This window comes from Megalobrama amblycephala, unplaced genomic scaffold, assembly GCF_018812025.1.
Source record: "Megalobrama amblycephala isolate DHTTF-2021 unplaced genomic scaffold, ASM1881202v1 scaffold379, whole genome shotgun sequence".
In the NCBI taxonomy this organism is placed as follows: Eukaryota; Metazoa; Chordata; class Actinopteri; order Cypriniformes; family Xenocyprididae; genus Megalobrama; species Megalobrama amblycephala.
In genome coordinates, this window is record NW_025953351.1 from 125,043 (window position 1) to 139,986 (window position 14,944).

Sequence of the window (14,944 nt, forward strand, 5' to 3'; positions counted from 1 at the left end):
GGATTGTATACTGTAGTAGTGAAAGACCTTCCCCTTTTATCCCACAGTTCCCTTATGGAACCAGGCTTGTTTGATTTCCTTTAGAGACTTTCCTGTAGACTTTAGAGACAAAAACTGTAAATTACATGAAAACTGCATGTGAGCCCAATGTAAAATCAGAAAAATAAACTTCTTAATTTTTGAGATAAAAACTGTAAATTAAATGAAAACTGCATGTCATGCATTGCATGACAGTGCCATTATTATAACACACAAATATGATATCATGACTTCAAAACAAACATGATTGACTTAACATATTACTGTACAGCTGGTTTGATGGGGAAATGTTCATGAAAATATGAGGAAAAGAAAATGCCATAATGTCTCCTTATTGTCTTATTTATTTCTGTAGGATGAAGAGATACAGATCAAGGATCAGTAACAAGATACACTTAAAAAAATATTATTTAACATTCTAGATTTACTACTTTAACAAAACACTTTTGAGTCACATGTGATATTCATGGGTCCTGTCTGTCTCAGTGCTGAAACTCTTTATACAAACTTACATGTACAGACAGATCAGAACTTATGATAGTGTATTATATTATATGTATTATATAGTGTATTATGCTGACAGTAATCTACTGCAAATTTCAAACACACATTAGTCCTCATTAATACAGGTTCATATGTTAATGATTCGTCATGATTTTCATCATAAATCATATGCTGAAGGTTCAGAATTATTGGAATCACATTCTTCAAAGCTCCTGTTATTTTAAGGGAAACAGCAGATAACCACTGAAAGTGCTGTGCTTATTCCCGACATCATATACCCTCCTGCCAGACCAAAGTCTCACATAGACAACATCTCCAACCTCCAGGATCAACACAACTCCATTCGAGGAGCTTAATGCATTCTGAGGCTGATGATCATGAGCTATAACCACACGCTGTCCATTCTTAACAATGTCTGCAGTTGCTGGAGTTGGGCCATGACCATATACAGAGACTCTGAACATGTACGCTCCTTTCAGTGGGGCTGTGAAAATACCTAAATCAAATAACAAGAGATACAGAATCAGCTGTTTCCTGTATGATTGCTTAATTACCAAACACACTGTTTAATAGTTTAAAAAAAGAGCAGATAATCTAATTCTCTTATACACATTACACAACTGCTGTTGCAGACCTCATTACTATAAACTGAGTTTTATGATTTGCGATGGAATTTCAGAACTAATTAATTGTGAACTAACATTTCTTTTCTCCTGCAGGCCTAACAAGCTAACTTTGAAATAGAGAAATAGTTACTAGGACTGTGTGTTGTAACAAGTGGAGAATTCTGCTGTGCTGGCTAGACCGCATCCTTCTAGAGATAAAAAAATAGTCTATGAAAATAGTTTTGACCTATTGAGTAATCAGTGAAATATTAACATGGTGATATTTTTTGATGATCCTGTGATTCAGTTGTTCTAATCTAAATTTACTCCACCAGTAAGCGTGGCAGAGGAACTAAGTTGTTTTTCTTAAATCTGAACCAATCATACTGGCCCTCATTTATGAAACGAACGTACATTCGAACGGAAAAATCAGCTTACGACAACGCTCACGTGTTATTCATTAAACTTTCGTATGCGGCCAGTTCTGTCGCACGAATGAACGGGTGTTGATAAATGTGGTGGCTGAAAACAATCATCATTTAAATATCATGCCCCCAAATTTTAGAAGCCTCGCCCTATAGTTTACGACACAGAGAAACGTAACCCGGCCATGAAGAGGAAGTAATCGAATGAAAAATAAATCTTACTCTAAAAACACGCCTCAACCTTGTAATTTCAAACAATAAAATTAATTGAAATAATAATAGGCTACTGGTAAATAAGGCTAAATACTTACAATACAAACATTATTAATATATATATAAACTTGGTTATTTACCTCACTCCACATCCTTAAAATTTATTTTATTCATAACAGAACAAGAATGAAAAATAATATATTGAAACACAAATTAGTCTATAGTGGCATTCATTATAAAGCAGAAATGAATTTATTTAAAGCAAAACTGAATTGGGCTCTCATAGCCTAGGCCTACCTCTTTCATTCGGGAAGAATCCAAACATTTCCATATTCGCGATGTAGGCTATTGCTTGCTGAACTACTGTTCATTATGTAAACTAAGGATTTTTATTTCACTCTTGTTCCAATATCTACATAAAACATCATCCTTCACATGCGCAAAAATATGTTTGGATGGGCGTTGCGTGCGCCAACTGGTACAGATGTACTCCTAGATGTACCACAAACTTTGTATGCATTTTAGTTTGCTGATAAATGGCGGAAATGTAAAGTTAGCAACGCTAGAATTGATAAGTTGCGTCTACGTGTGTGAGTGAGGCGCCCGCGCGATCAATTGAATTTAATAAAATAAAGAGAAATATTTTAATAAAATAAAGAAAACGAATACAACATGTCAAATGAGCGTAGCATGTACTAGCCCTACTTGATGCACAGTTTTTCTCTTTTGTTTTGTTAATCTGATAATTATTTTAGTGATATTTCATGTAGTCCTATTTTTTATTCCTTGTTGGCTATATTTTCTGTTCTCTGTGTTGCAGGTGTATGATGTGTGAATCCAGATTCTCCACCAGATTTACTCTGCTGCACGCAAGTTCCCGCTGACTCAAAAACGTGCGTACACGAGCTGAGACCTGACATGAGATTTGATCGTAGTCACCTCTCATATTGATAAATTGATAAATGGAAATGAGCGTACACACTTTTTTCTGGCGTACGATCGTTTGATAAATGAGGGCCATTGAGACTGATGATTATGAGTAATAGATCATGATATACTGACTGTGAGATGTACCTGAAATCCTATAGAACCTGCTGTATTCTTTGATTGGAGAGAGACTCTCTGAGATTGATGAGAACTCTCCCGGCCAAGATTTGATGATTAAAATAACAACAACTGGAGTATCTATTTTTGTGCAGCGCTGCAACTTAGACACTTGAAATCTATTTCCCAGGTTTAGTGTTGTCGTCCGACAGTGTCCGAAGTGTGAGACTCTTATGCGGTGTTGATTGCGGTCAGGCAACTATATTTTTAGGCATCATATGCGGTCAGAGGAGTTATACTTATGCGTCAACCTTTGCGGGCAGGGTGAGATTCACCTGAGGATAACTCTTGTTGATGTCAGGTGCGTAGGGGAAATGTACCACAGACTCCATTTCATTGATAATTACCTGTAATTGGGTTGTAGGCGTTGCCTATGTTTGTGAAGACGTTCCTGTAGGTTAGTGTGATCGCAGTGGTAAAAGGACCAATATATCCACTGCCAGATTCCATCAGTGCAGCTGAAAAAGCTATTTCTCTGTCTGTTATTGAAAAACATAAGCAATATTGTGATATATTACTGTATTACACTGAGAATGAATACACTGAATTTAACATCATTCAAGCACACTTTCACCTCTATTTTCCTTTCTCAACTCCTCCACTTGACTCAGAGTAAGATTTGAAATTTCTGTGAAGGAATAAAGATTCTGTTAAATGACATTTACACTGATTACTGTAATAGATAACACAATTTACACAGTATACACTCAACTTTACACTGACATTTACACTATACAATGTATTGCAGGTGTTGATAAAAGAGTGAATGTTTTGGTGAGGTACCATTATTTTTCTTGTTCATCTCATCCCTCAGTTCTCTGATGTTTTCTTTCTGCTCTGTAACGGTGGCGGTCAGTTCTCTGATGTTTTCTTTCTGCTCTGTAATGGTGGCGGTCAGTTCTCTGTTCTTTTCTTTCTGCTCTGTAACGGTGGCGGTCAGTTCTCTCAGTGCTGCATGGATGTCAGGGATGCCCAGATCACAGTATTGTTGGCTGTCAGTTGAAGCTTCAGCTCTCAAAGTGTCTGTTTGAGGTGGATTCTGTCTTCCGTCCTCAGAGCTGATCTGTTGACTGATCTCATTCTCATTGAGTCCTCCATCTACCTGCTGCTGGACGACAAACACAAAGGTTTCCAACAGCAGCAGTATACATACTAAAGCCTTCATTCTTCACTGTTTGTTTCCAGCTCTTGCTCTGTCATCCTCACAGCCTCTCATGTTCTTTTATAGTGTCCTGATTTACTGCCTTTTGTACGTGATTTACATTGCTTCAGATAAATAAGTAGTTCAAGTTAATTGTTAATCAGAATCAAAGAAAGGCTCAGTGGATGTTTATCTCATTTTACAACATTTGTGACACTATGTTGGTCACAAAAGAAAATAACTTTTACTCATCTCTCTCTCTCTCTTTAAATTTAATATAGCTCAGAGGTTGGCAACCTTATAGCACGCAAAGGGGAAATCACAGAAACCTCCGGTCGTATGAATGGATCTGCGCAGGTTAAAATCTCACACTTTAATAGTATTTATTGGACCTAACTTAATAAAACAGGCTGTGTGACTATGAGGAATGATTACCTCAAAATGTACGTCCATATGCAATTTTGAGTGACTTTATTTAAATTAAACACATTAGCTATTGTCATGTGCCAGTGATTATCCTGATCTCTAATATAGATGGTCACTCCACTCACTGGTATCCATGTGAATATCTTACAAAAGTTACCAGGTTTACCAGCTTTATGTTATGACAAAAAAAGTAAAATTTTGGTGTTAATCTACACAGAAAAAAAATAGTAAGTGATATTTACATTTATAATGTTGAAGCCTTGTGTTTATACTAATGAAACAAATGTTGCTGATGGAGTTTAACTTGTGTTGAATCCACAAAAGTCCTTTTAATGTTATTTTCCACATGCAACAACATCCTGTTTCAACAGAAGTAGAACTGTAAATACAAAAAAGTAATTTGAGGACAAAATCAATTTCATTCTTTCCTTGCTGTTACTGTATAGTTATATACAAAATATACTGAAGATAACAGACTAAATGTGTAAAACTAACAATTATTCAACACAAAACTTGTCAAGATAATACATTTAGTGACATGTATAAAAACATTAAATGTAATTATTAACCTGATTTACAACTTTTCCTGTACAAGAATGCCCTAGATTTTGTGAAATTGGATTTATGCACTTATGATAAAGTTTACAATAACTTGTTTTACAGTACCATAAAAAGAGTTGTTGTTTTGCAGTGTGTGCTTTGATCTTAACACCTTACCTTATTATTTATTATTCTCAGGTTAGGTAAAATAAGGTGAGTCTAGCCTAAGTTATAAGCATTTTAAATTACTTACAATTTGATCAGAAGACTTCTCTGTGGTATTCTTATTCAGAATCTTAAAACACTAGTATTGTCACACTTTAGCAGAGCGTGGTGTATACAGGAACACAATGAAAGAGATTAAGATTAACAGGCTTTATTACAGAAGACAAATGTAACCAAACTGAGTAAATGCATTATGGTGAACTGACAATAGAATAAACATAACGGAATATTTATACACAGGGTAAATGAGGAACTAAATCATGAACATCTGAATGTGATGAATAACAAATGAGTTGCTGCCGTCTCACCTAGGCAGACTGATTTAATTCGACGGAAGTGATGACATGAGGCGTCCTGCAAATAGCACAGCAAAGTATGCAGTACTCATTCCATATCAAGGGGAACCGTTATGTTAGTAACCAAGAACGTTCCCTTTCGATACTACACTCGTAGTGCGTCGTTAAGCCGTTAGGCTAAGATGCATGGGGACAATACAATCACACCGTGCTATGAAGGAGGAACGACCGAGTATTTGCCCAGAGCACTAAAAGGGCTTGTAACGAATACGTTAGGACAAAAATGACCTGAACTGAGGCGGGGTCGGAAGAGGTTACCATAGTCAATACAATACAATAGAGTAAGTGGAGTGGAGTGGAGTGGAGAGAACCATAGGGACGTATCCGTGTCTTGGTTACAGGACAACTTTGGAGTCGTTTGGCCTGAACTCAAGACAAGAGGGGCTCACAGAAAGCACCTGTAAATCTTCCACTCGCTTAACTGATGCTAAGGCCAATAGCAGAGTGGTTTTTAGTGACGGGGCGTAAGTTGGCATTCTGAAGGGGCTCAAAAGGGGGGCCTTTGAGACCTCTAAAGCCCCGTTCACACCGCTAGCGACTTTTTCGCTGCATGTCGCTAGTCTCCTACTGTGAAGTTGGTTGTGGGCGTTCCTAGTGTTGTCACTCTAATGTCATTGGTAGACTGCACATCTGATCATATCTGTAGAAAATGCAATCACAAATGATATATAAAACTAAGAAATCATTTTAATTTGACTAGGAATTAGGTTTAAAATAATCAAAAGTAACATTCTGCTGTTGTAGAGTGTTGTGACTGCAGAGCTCAGTGCAAGAAATCATTAACTAGATTAACGATCATTCTATCAACAAATTAAACTCACTCATACTGTCAAAAAATACTAAAACGTCATTCGAATTTGACAAATAATGAATTTTCTTGTCCCTAATAATCAGCACAATGCAGGGGAAACTGTAATATGAACTGCAGCAGTGCTAAACTGCTCACAGCATCATATAATTAACAACACACAAACTATCAATGTATGAATCAAACTCACGAGACTGCCGACAGTTTCTTTTCCATGCATCATTTTATTATATCCATGTATGTACAGTCAAATCATATAAAACAGTGAAATCGCTCCGTAACTATCCCTGTCTGTCTTGCCTGCACTCGAGACAGTGACGTGAACTCCAGAGAGCCTTCACTACTATTGGTTGTCGCTCGCGAAATTCGCTCCTGATTTGCATAAAGTTGAAATATCTGAACTTTTGTCGGGTGTCTCCCGTTGCTTGACATGCCTACATTCTGTCGCCAACGGTCACTGTCACTCTTGTTGCCAGAAGTCGCCAGCGCTCCATTGAAATGAATGGGATGCTGTCATTTTGTCGCTGCGTGTCGCTGGTGGTGTGAATGGGGCTTAACCCTCTGGAGTCTGAGGCTGATTTGGGGCCTGGATAAGTTTTGACATCCTGACATTTGGTTTTTTCATTGTTCATAAAGGATATAAATGACAAAAGTGTCATTACACTGTATTCAGAAAACTAGGCTACAATAATAGTGAGGAACATGTATGTACTGTTTGTGTTTTTGAAGGAATAATGTTTATGCGTGGTTACTGAAAAAACAAAAAACTTAAGTCACTGAAATAAGGCCAAAATAAGTATATTAAATCTGTGTTCACAAGACTTTTGGGTATTGGAGGTTGTAGACTAGAGTTTTTGCTTCAAAATTATGTAAAAATTATGCTGCCTACTCCTTCATATAAAACATTATTGTTTAGTTTTTGTAAGACACTTTTTGCCAAGAAACCAGTATGCAGAGGCTGAATCCCACTGAAAAATGGGCCATTCTCACCTAGAAGACAAAAGAATTGGATAGTAATGAGCTGAAATGACTTGATATTAATGGCTTTCAGCAGGTAGGCTGTGAAAAAAACCTTCTGTGATGTCTCAAGCTCATCATGATATACGAAACATACAGAAAAATTTATTACAATATAAAGTAATGGTTTTATATTATACTTTAAAATATAATGTATTTCTGGATGCAAAGAGTCTGAATATAGGCTTTTAGTTTAAAAGCATGCACATTTGGAGAAATATTGGATTCTCATATGTTATGTCAATTTTCATACAGAGAAGTAATTTATTTAATATTCATTGTCTTACTATGGCGCTGGTGTTTTCAATTCATCCTTGAAGTCGGAGGGCGCTCTCTGTGCATTTTTAGTCCACAAATTCATCTAAAAGAAGAAGAGGCTATTCCATGAATGGAGTTTCCAATTCATACTGCAGCTAAAGAAACAAAAACTCATCTAAAATTCATCTATAGAAGAAAAGAAACAGGAACTAACTGCATGTCTTCTAGAGCTCCCTAACCATGACTTTTACATCCAGATAAACACTTTTCAAGCAATAAATACACGATTGAGACGATGAATGCATGTATTGCCTCTGAATTTGCGTCTGAATAGCGCTGGCTCCGTGGGCGTGGCCGCATTAGAGATAATGAGCTGAATCACGGACTTCTGACATGGCTCTCTTTTCATACAGATTACATAAACACAGAAGGTTTGTTTTCGATTTGACTTAAATGATTTAAAACCTGACATCTTAACGTTTTTTTAGACATAAGTTTAACTTTTCTGTGATTAGTATTCACTAAGTTACAGTTCATTTTCTGAGAACTATCAGATTGGACTTCGTTCAGAGGGAGAGGAGAAATCACGCATCATGTTAGTTTTCTTTATTTTACAAAAAGCACAACATTGTGTTTTTACTCTGAGTGTATACAAATAAAAGAAGATATTCTATAGTTTCAATCGATATATTACTTATGTCTCTATGACAAAAAATGACGGAGTATTTTAAGTCTGTTTTGCTGCAATGTGAAAAAACCTGCAAAACGCGCCGGCGCGTTTTCAGACCTCAGAGTGTTAAGAACTGTGGAAAGGTCCCAGGTATCATAAAGGGGCAAGGAAAGTTTAGCCTCCTGGACCCCTTCAGAAAACGAACAACATTGTTCTTACCTACAGACTGCCCTGCTATAGGAGCATGAGAGGCTGCTCTAGCTGCGACAAACCTTTAGGGTAGAGGGAGTACGGCCTCTGTCCATTAAGTCTTGGAGGAAGGACAATATCTGGCTTGCAGGCTCCCATCAAGAGGCCACACATGTAGAGCCCACAGCTTGGGTCTGAGATGCCATATTGTTCCGAGAAGGTCCCGTCTCAAGGGCTCCACTGACGACAGCTAAGACAGGTCCAAGAACCATGACTGGTTCTTCCACAGAGGGGCCACTAGGAGGACCATGTGAGTACCCTCCCTGACTTGTCTGATGACCTGGGGGATCAGAGCGATCAGGGGAAAAGCGTAGAGGAGAAGACTGGGCCAATCATGGGCCAGAGCATCTCTGTACTTTGAGCAATAGGTTGGGCAATGATAGTTGTCTTCGGAGGCGAAGAGGTCGATCTCTCCTCTCCTGAAGATGTCCCAAATTTTCTGAACTGTATGGGGTGGAGTGTCCATTCCTCTGAAGGGAGGTTGCTCCGGGACAACATGTCCACTCCTTTGTTTAAAACGCCCTGTACATGTGCTGCTCTCAGCGAGAGCAGGTTGTGTTGGGCCCACTCCAGGATGTCTTTCATCAGATTGAAGAGGGGTTTTGAGGAGAGCCCACCCTGGTGATTTATGAAAGACATTACTGTCATGTTGTCTGATCAGATTAAGACATGGTGTCCCACCAGGAGTAGTAGGAAAGCGTGGAGAGCTTGATATACTGCCAGCATTTCCAGCCGGTTGATATGAAGCTCGCTTTCCGGACTCTTACAAGTGATGAAGCCGGATGGCTGTTGCACAGGGCTCCCCAGCCCATTTTGAAAGCATCTGTGAAGATGATTTTCCTCCTGCCTACTGTCCCCACAGTAATGCCTTGCTTGTACCAGCAGGGATACGTCCAAGGGGCCAGGGTTGTGATGCATGCCTGGTTCACCTTGACTAGGCTGTGACCGTGACGCCAGGCATGGGGCGGGACTCAAGGTTTTAGTCATAACTGCAGTGTGGCGAATGTGGAGCAGGCCCAGCTGTATAGCTGGCAATGCTGAGCTCATAAGACCTAGCATTCTCTGAAACCCCTTGAGTAGGCAGAGAAGTTCCGGGCGTAAAAGTTCCTATGAGCTGCTGAATGGCCAGAGATCATTATGGCGAGACTATGACCCTCATTTGGGTCGAGTCAATAATTGTTCCCAGGAACGTAATACGTTGGCTGGGAGACAATGAGCTCTTGGAGAAATTGATCCTGAGCCCCAAACACTCTAGATGGTTGAGGAGGAGGGATCTGTGTGACACTAGCTCCGCCTGTGACTGGGCCAGAATGAGCCAGCCGTCGAGGTAGTTCAGAATGCGTAGTCCCATCTGTCTTAGAGGGGAAATAGCAGCATCCATGCACTTCGTAAAAGTGCAAAGAGCCAGGGACAGCCTGAACGGCAGGACCGTGTATTGATATGCCACCCCTTCGAAGGCGAATCTCAAGAAGCGCCTGTGATGGGGGGCTATCTGGGTATGAAAGTAAGCGTCCTTCAGATTCAGAGAATATAACCAATCCCAACAAACACTGTTTCAAGCACATGGAACTGAAGGGGGTGACAGGAAATCTAGATGAGGCATTTTGGAGTGTGGTCCAGCCACAGCGGGACTTAACCTCGTCCTCTTCCTCTCTGAGACATCAGGCGGACTTCTGGGCGCAGGGTCTAGCACTATCTTGGGTCGCTTTGACACCAAAATGGCAGAAGCGTAGGGCTTCTGCTGGACACCGGTGTTGCAATGGAACGTTCTATTGGCTTTCACTTCTTATCAGTATAAGGTTAACTTATATAAGTTCTTATAGTAACTAACACTATAACAATAGGTTGGTTGTTCTCACATCCTGCAGATACACATCGGTGTTCAAACACCTTATAAAAGTGAATTTTGCATAATAGGTCCCCTTAAAATAAATGCTTTGTTTATAATGAGGAAGACATTTTAAAATACTGGATTGTATACTGTAGTAGTGAAAGACCTTACCCTTTTGTCCCACAGTTCCCTTATGGAACCAGGCTTTTTTGATTCCTTGTCTGAAGCCTGGTTTGAGACTTGAGCCCAATGTAAAATCAGCTTTTGGTAAGAACGAGAGGCTTGTGACAGAAAAATAAACTTCTTAATTTTTGAGATAAAAACAGTAAATTAAATGAAAATGGCATGTCATGCATTACATGACAGTGCCATTATTATAACACAAAAATATGATATCATGACTTCAAAACAAACATGATTGACCTAACATATTATTGTAGAGCTGGTTTGATGGGGAAATGTTCATGAAAATATGAGGAAAAGAAAATGCCACAATGTCTCTTTATTCTCTTATTTATTTCTGTAGGATGAAGAGATACAGATCAAGGATCAGTAACAAAATACTCTTAAAAAGTTATAATTAAACATTCTAGATTTACTACTTTAATAAAACACTTTTGAGTCATGTGATATTCATGGGTCCTGTCTGTCTCAGTGCTGAAACTCTTTATACAAACTTGCATGTATAGACAGATCAGAACTTATGAATATAGTTTATTATACTGACTTTAATACAGTAATCTACTGCAAATTTCAAACACACATTAGTCCTCATTAATACAGGTTCATATGTTAATGATTCTTTACAATTTTCTTCCTAAATCATACACTGAAGGTTCGGAATTATTGGAATCACATTTTTCAAATCTCCTGTTATCTTAAAGGAAACAGTAGATAACCACTGAATGTGCTGTGGTTACTCTTGTTATCAAATATCCTCCTGCCAGACCAAAGTGTCACATAGACAACATCTCCAACCTCCAGGATCAACACAACTCCATTTGAAGAGTTTAAATCATTCTGAGGCCTATTATCATGTGCAATAACCACAGCCTTTCCATTCTTAACAATGTCTGCAGTTGCTGCAGTTGGGCCATGACCATATACAGAGACTCTGAACATGTACGCTCCTTTCAGTGGGGCTGTGAAAATACCTAAATCAAATAACAAGAGACACAGAATCAGCTGTTTCATTTATGATTGCTCAATTACCAAACACACTGTGTAATAGTTTTGAGAGATGGCAGATCATTTAATTCTCTTATCCACATTACACAACTGCAGAGAGGTCTGAATGGAGCAGAAAGGTTTCATTACTATAAACTGAGTTTTATGACTCCATTTCATTGATAATTACCTGTAATTGGGTTGTAGGCGTTCCCTATGTTTGTGAAGACGTTCCTGTAGGTTAGTGTAATTTCAGCGGTAAAAGGACCAATATATTCACTGCTTGATTGTGTCAGCACAGCTGAAAAAGCTATTTCTCTGTCTGTTATTGAAAAACATAAACAATATTGTGATATATTACTGTATTACTGTGAGAATGAATACACTGAATTTAACATCAATTCAAGCACACTTTCACCTCTATTTTCCTTTCTCAACTCCACTTGACTCAGAGTAAGATTTGAAATTTCTGTGAAGGAATAAAGATTCTGTTAAATGACATTTACACTGATTATTGCAATAGATAACACAATTCACACAGTATACACTCAACTTTACACTAACATTTACACTATACAATGTATTGCATTGGTGTTTTACTTTGAGAATCATTGATAAAAGAGTGAATGTTTTGGTGAAGTACCTTAATTTTTCTTGTTCATCTCATCCCTCAGTTCTCTGATGTTTTCTTTCTGCTCTGTAACGGTGGCGGTCAGTTCTCTGTTATTTTCTTTCTGCTCTGTAACGGTGGCTGTCAGTTCTCTGATGTTTGCTTTCTGCTCTGTAACGGTGGCAGTCAGTTCTCTGATGTTTGCTTTCTGCTCTGTAACAGTGGCGGTCAGTTCTCTGATGTTTGCTTTCTGCTCTGTAACGGTGGCGGTCAGTTCTCTGATGTTTGCTTTCTGCTCTGTAACAGTGGCTGTCAGTTCTCTGATGTTTGCTTTCTGCTCTGTAACGGTGGCGGTCAGTTCTCTGATGTTTTCTTTCTGCTCTGTAACGGTGGCGGTCAGTTCTCTCAGTGCTGCATGGATGTCAGGGATGCCCAGATCACAGTATTGTTGTCTGTCAGTTGAAGCTTCAGCTCTCAAAGTGTCTGTTTGAGGTGGATTCTGTCTTCCGTCCTCAGAGCTGATCTGTTGACTGATCTCATTCTCATTGAGTCCTCCATCTACCTGCTGCTGGACGACAAACATTCTTCATTGATGTTTGTTTCCAGCTCTTGCTCTGTCATCCTCACAGCCTCTCATGTTCCTTTTATAGTGTCCTGATTTACTGTCTTTTGTACTTGATTTACTTTGCTTCAGATAAATAAGTAGTTCAAGTTAATTGTTAATCAAAGGGATGTTTCAGGTTCAGTAGATGTTTATCTCTATTCACAATATTTGTGGCACTATGTTGATGTCCACAGAAAATAACTTTGACTCTCTCTCTCTCTTTGAATTTATATACAGCAGTTACCAGGTTTACCAGCTTTATGCTATGAAAAAAGTAAAGATTTGATGTTAATTTACACAAAAAAAAATTATAAGTGATGTTTACATTTATAATGTTGAAGCATTATGTCTATACTAATAAAGCAAATGTTGCGGATGGAGTTTAACTTGTGTTGAATTCCTTTAAATGTTATTTTCCCCCAAATGCAACAACATCCTGTATCAAAAGATGTAAAACTGAATAAATGCATGGATTAATAAACAGAAAAAAGTAATTTGAGGACAAAATCAATTTCATTCTTTTCTTGCTGTTACTGTTGTGTTATACACAAAATATACTGAAGATAACAGACTAAATGTGTAAAAATCACTATTATTCAACACAAAACATGTGAAATGAATACATTTAGTGACATGTATAAAAACATTAAATGTAATTATTAACCTGATTTACAACTTTTCCCGTTCAAGAATGCCCTAGATTTTGGGATTTATGCACTTATGATAAAGTTTACAATAATTTGTTTTATGGTATCCTAATGTGAGTTGTTGTTTTGCGGTGTGTGCTTTGATCTTAACAACGTATCTTGTTATTCATTATTCTCAGGTTAGGTAAAATAAGTCGAGTCTGGCCTAAATTATAAGCAATTCAAAGCTTAAATAAATCAAAGCCTCAGTAGTGTCAGGCTTTAGCAGAGTGTGGTGTATACAGGAACACGATGAAGGAGAGTAAGATTAACAGGCTTTATTACAGAAGACAAATGTAACCAAACTGAGCAAATGTGTTACCATGAACCACAACTAGAATAAACATAACGGGATATTTATATGCAGGGTAAAGAGGAACTAAATCATGAACATCTGAATGTGATGAATAACAAATGACAAGGACTAATACAGACACGACTGAACTAAACTGAACATGAATTGTTGGCCGTTTTTGTAATCAATTAAATTTATTTTAAATGGCTACTTTTCTTTTTATAATAAAGAAAAATGTAATTGGCAAAGGTGTAGTCAGCCCTGGGTTTCTTGTCTTCAGCTCTGGGCTTCTAGCCATTGGGGGTTTAATGACATATCAGTATCTAAAGAGGCTCTTTAGTCTTTTATACTCTGTTTACTGCTGAATTTGGTTTTAATCTTCTTTATTGGTGTAAGTTGTAACTTTTCCAAGACCCAAGATCCTGCTCAAGGTCTTGCAGGTGTAAACTGTCGGCCTTTTTTATGTCCTTGAACTCCAGTAAACTCAACCAAGATGGCTGATTTCCTTTCAAGGTGTGCCACGTCACTCCCTGGGTGGTTTCTGCCACGACCACATAACACTATCTTGGTCACGAGCCACTTCCTCTATTCATATTACTCAACTCCTGTAAAAGGTATACCTTTTTAGATTCAGGAAGAGTCAGGTAGGCATATAATATTTTCTTCTTAGATTATATTATCTCAGGGTCTACTTCTGATCACTACTGTACCTCCTAGGCCTACGGTTCAGATAACCAAGCCTACCTGGGTGGGGTGGGTTAGCCTTCTGTTCAGTGCACCACAGCTGGCTCTTCAAGTCAAGTCAAGTCAAGTCACCTTTATTTATATAGCACTTTTTACAATGCAGATTGTATCAAAGCAGCTTTACATTGATAACTGGTACATAATTTTTGCTGCACAGCAGCTCTTCAAGAATAGTGTCAATGCAGGCAGATCAAAGCACTGTTGAATAAATGTCAAGAATACAGTTGAATACTGAGCCTTCTGTAACATTACTTTAAATACTCAGACCAAGACAGAAACTTCTTTCTAATGGAAACATGAGTTCACAGTGGGAATTTTAATAAGGGGTCGACTAATAGGTTTCTAAATTCTTTGTTAAATTCACTACTAAGCCCATCTGAGCCAGGTGCTTTCCCAGATTGTAAACTATTTATGGCCTCTAGAACTT

At 38.2% G+C, this 14,944-nt stretch overlaps 1 protein-coding gene across 2 annotated transcripts; it reads right to left on the reverse strand.

The window, feature by feature from the left end:
* Positions 1-391: 391 nt before the first annotated feature.
* On the reverse strand, positions 392-12,322 carry LOC125261242. 2 transcript variants are annotated; one of them, XM_048179860.1, is made up of 4 exons: positions 3,674-4,069; positions 3,465-3,518; positions 3,238-3,369; positions 392-1,039 (listed from the first exon to the last, which is right to left on the reverse strand). In XM_048179860.1, exons 1-4 carry the CDS (start codon positions 4,053-4,055, stop codon positions 759-761), a joined length of 849 nt encoding a protein of 282 aa, XP_048035817.1. In that variant the 5' UTR covers positions 4,056-4,069; the 3' UTR covers positions 392-758. The 2 variants fall into 2 exon arrangements, 1 of the variants encoding a protein (XP_048035817.1); XR_007183257.1 differs by lacking the exons at positions 392-1,039; positions 3,674-4,069 and adding an exon at positions 12,222-12,322 and having other exon boundaries at positions 3,252-3,369.
* Positions 12,323-14,944: the final 2,622 nt, after the last annotated feature.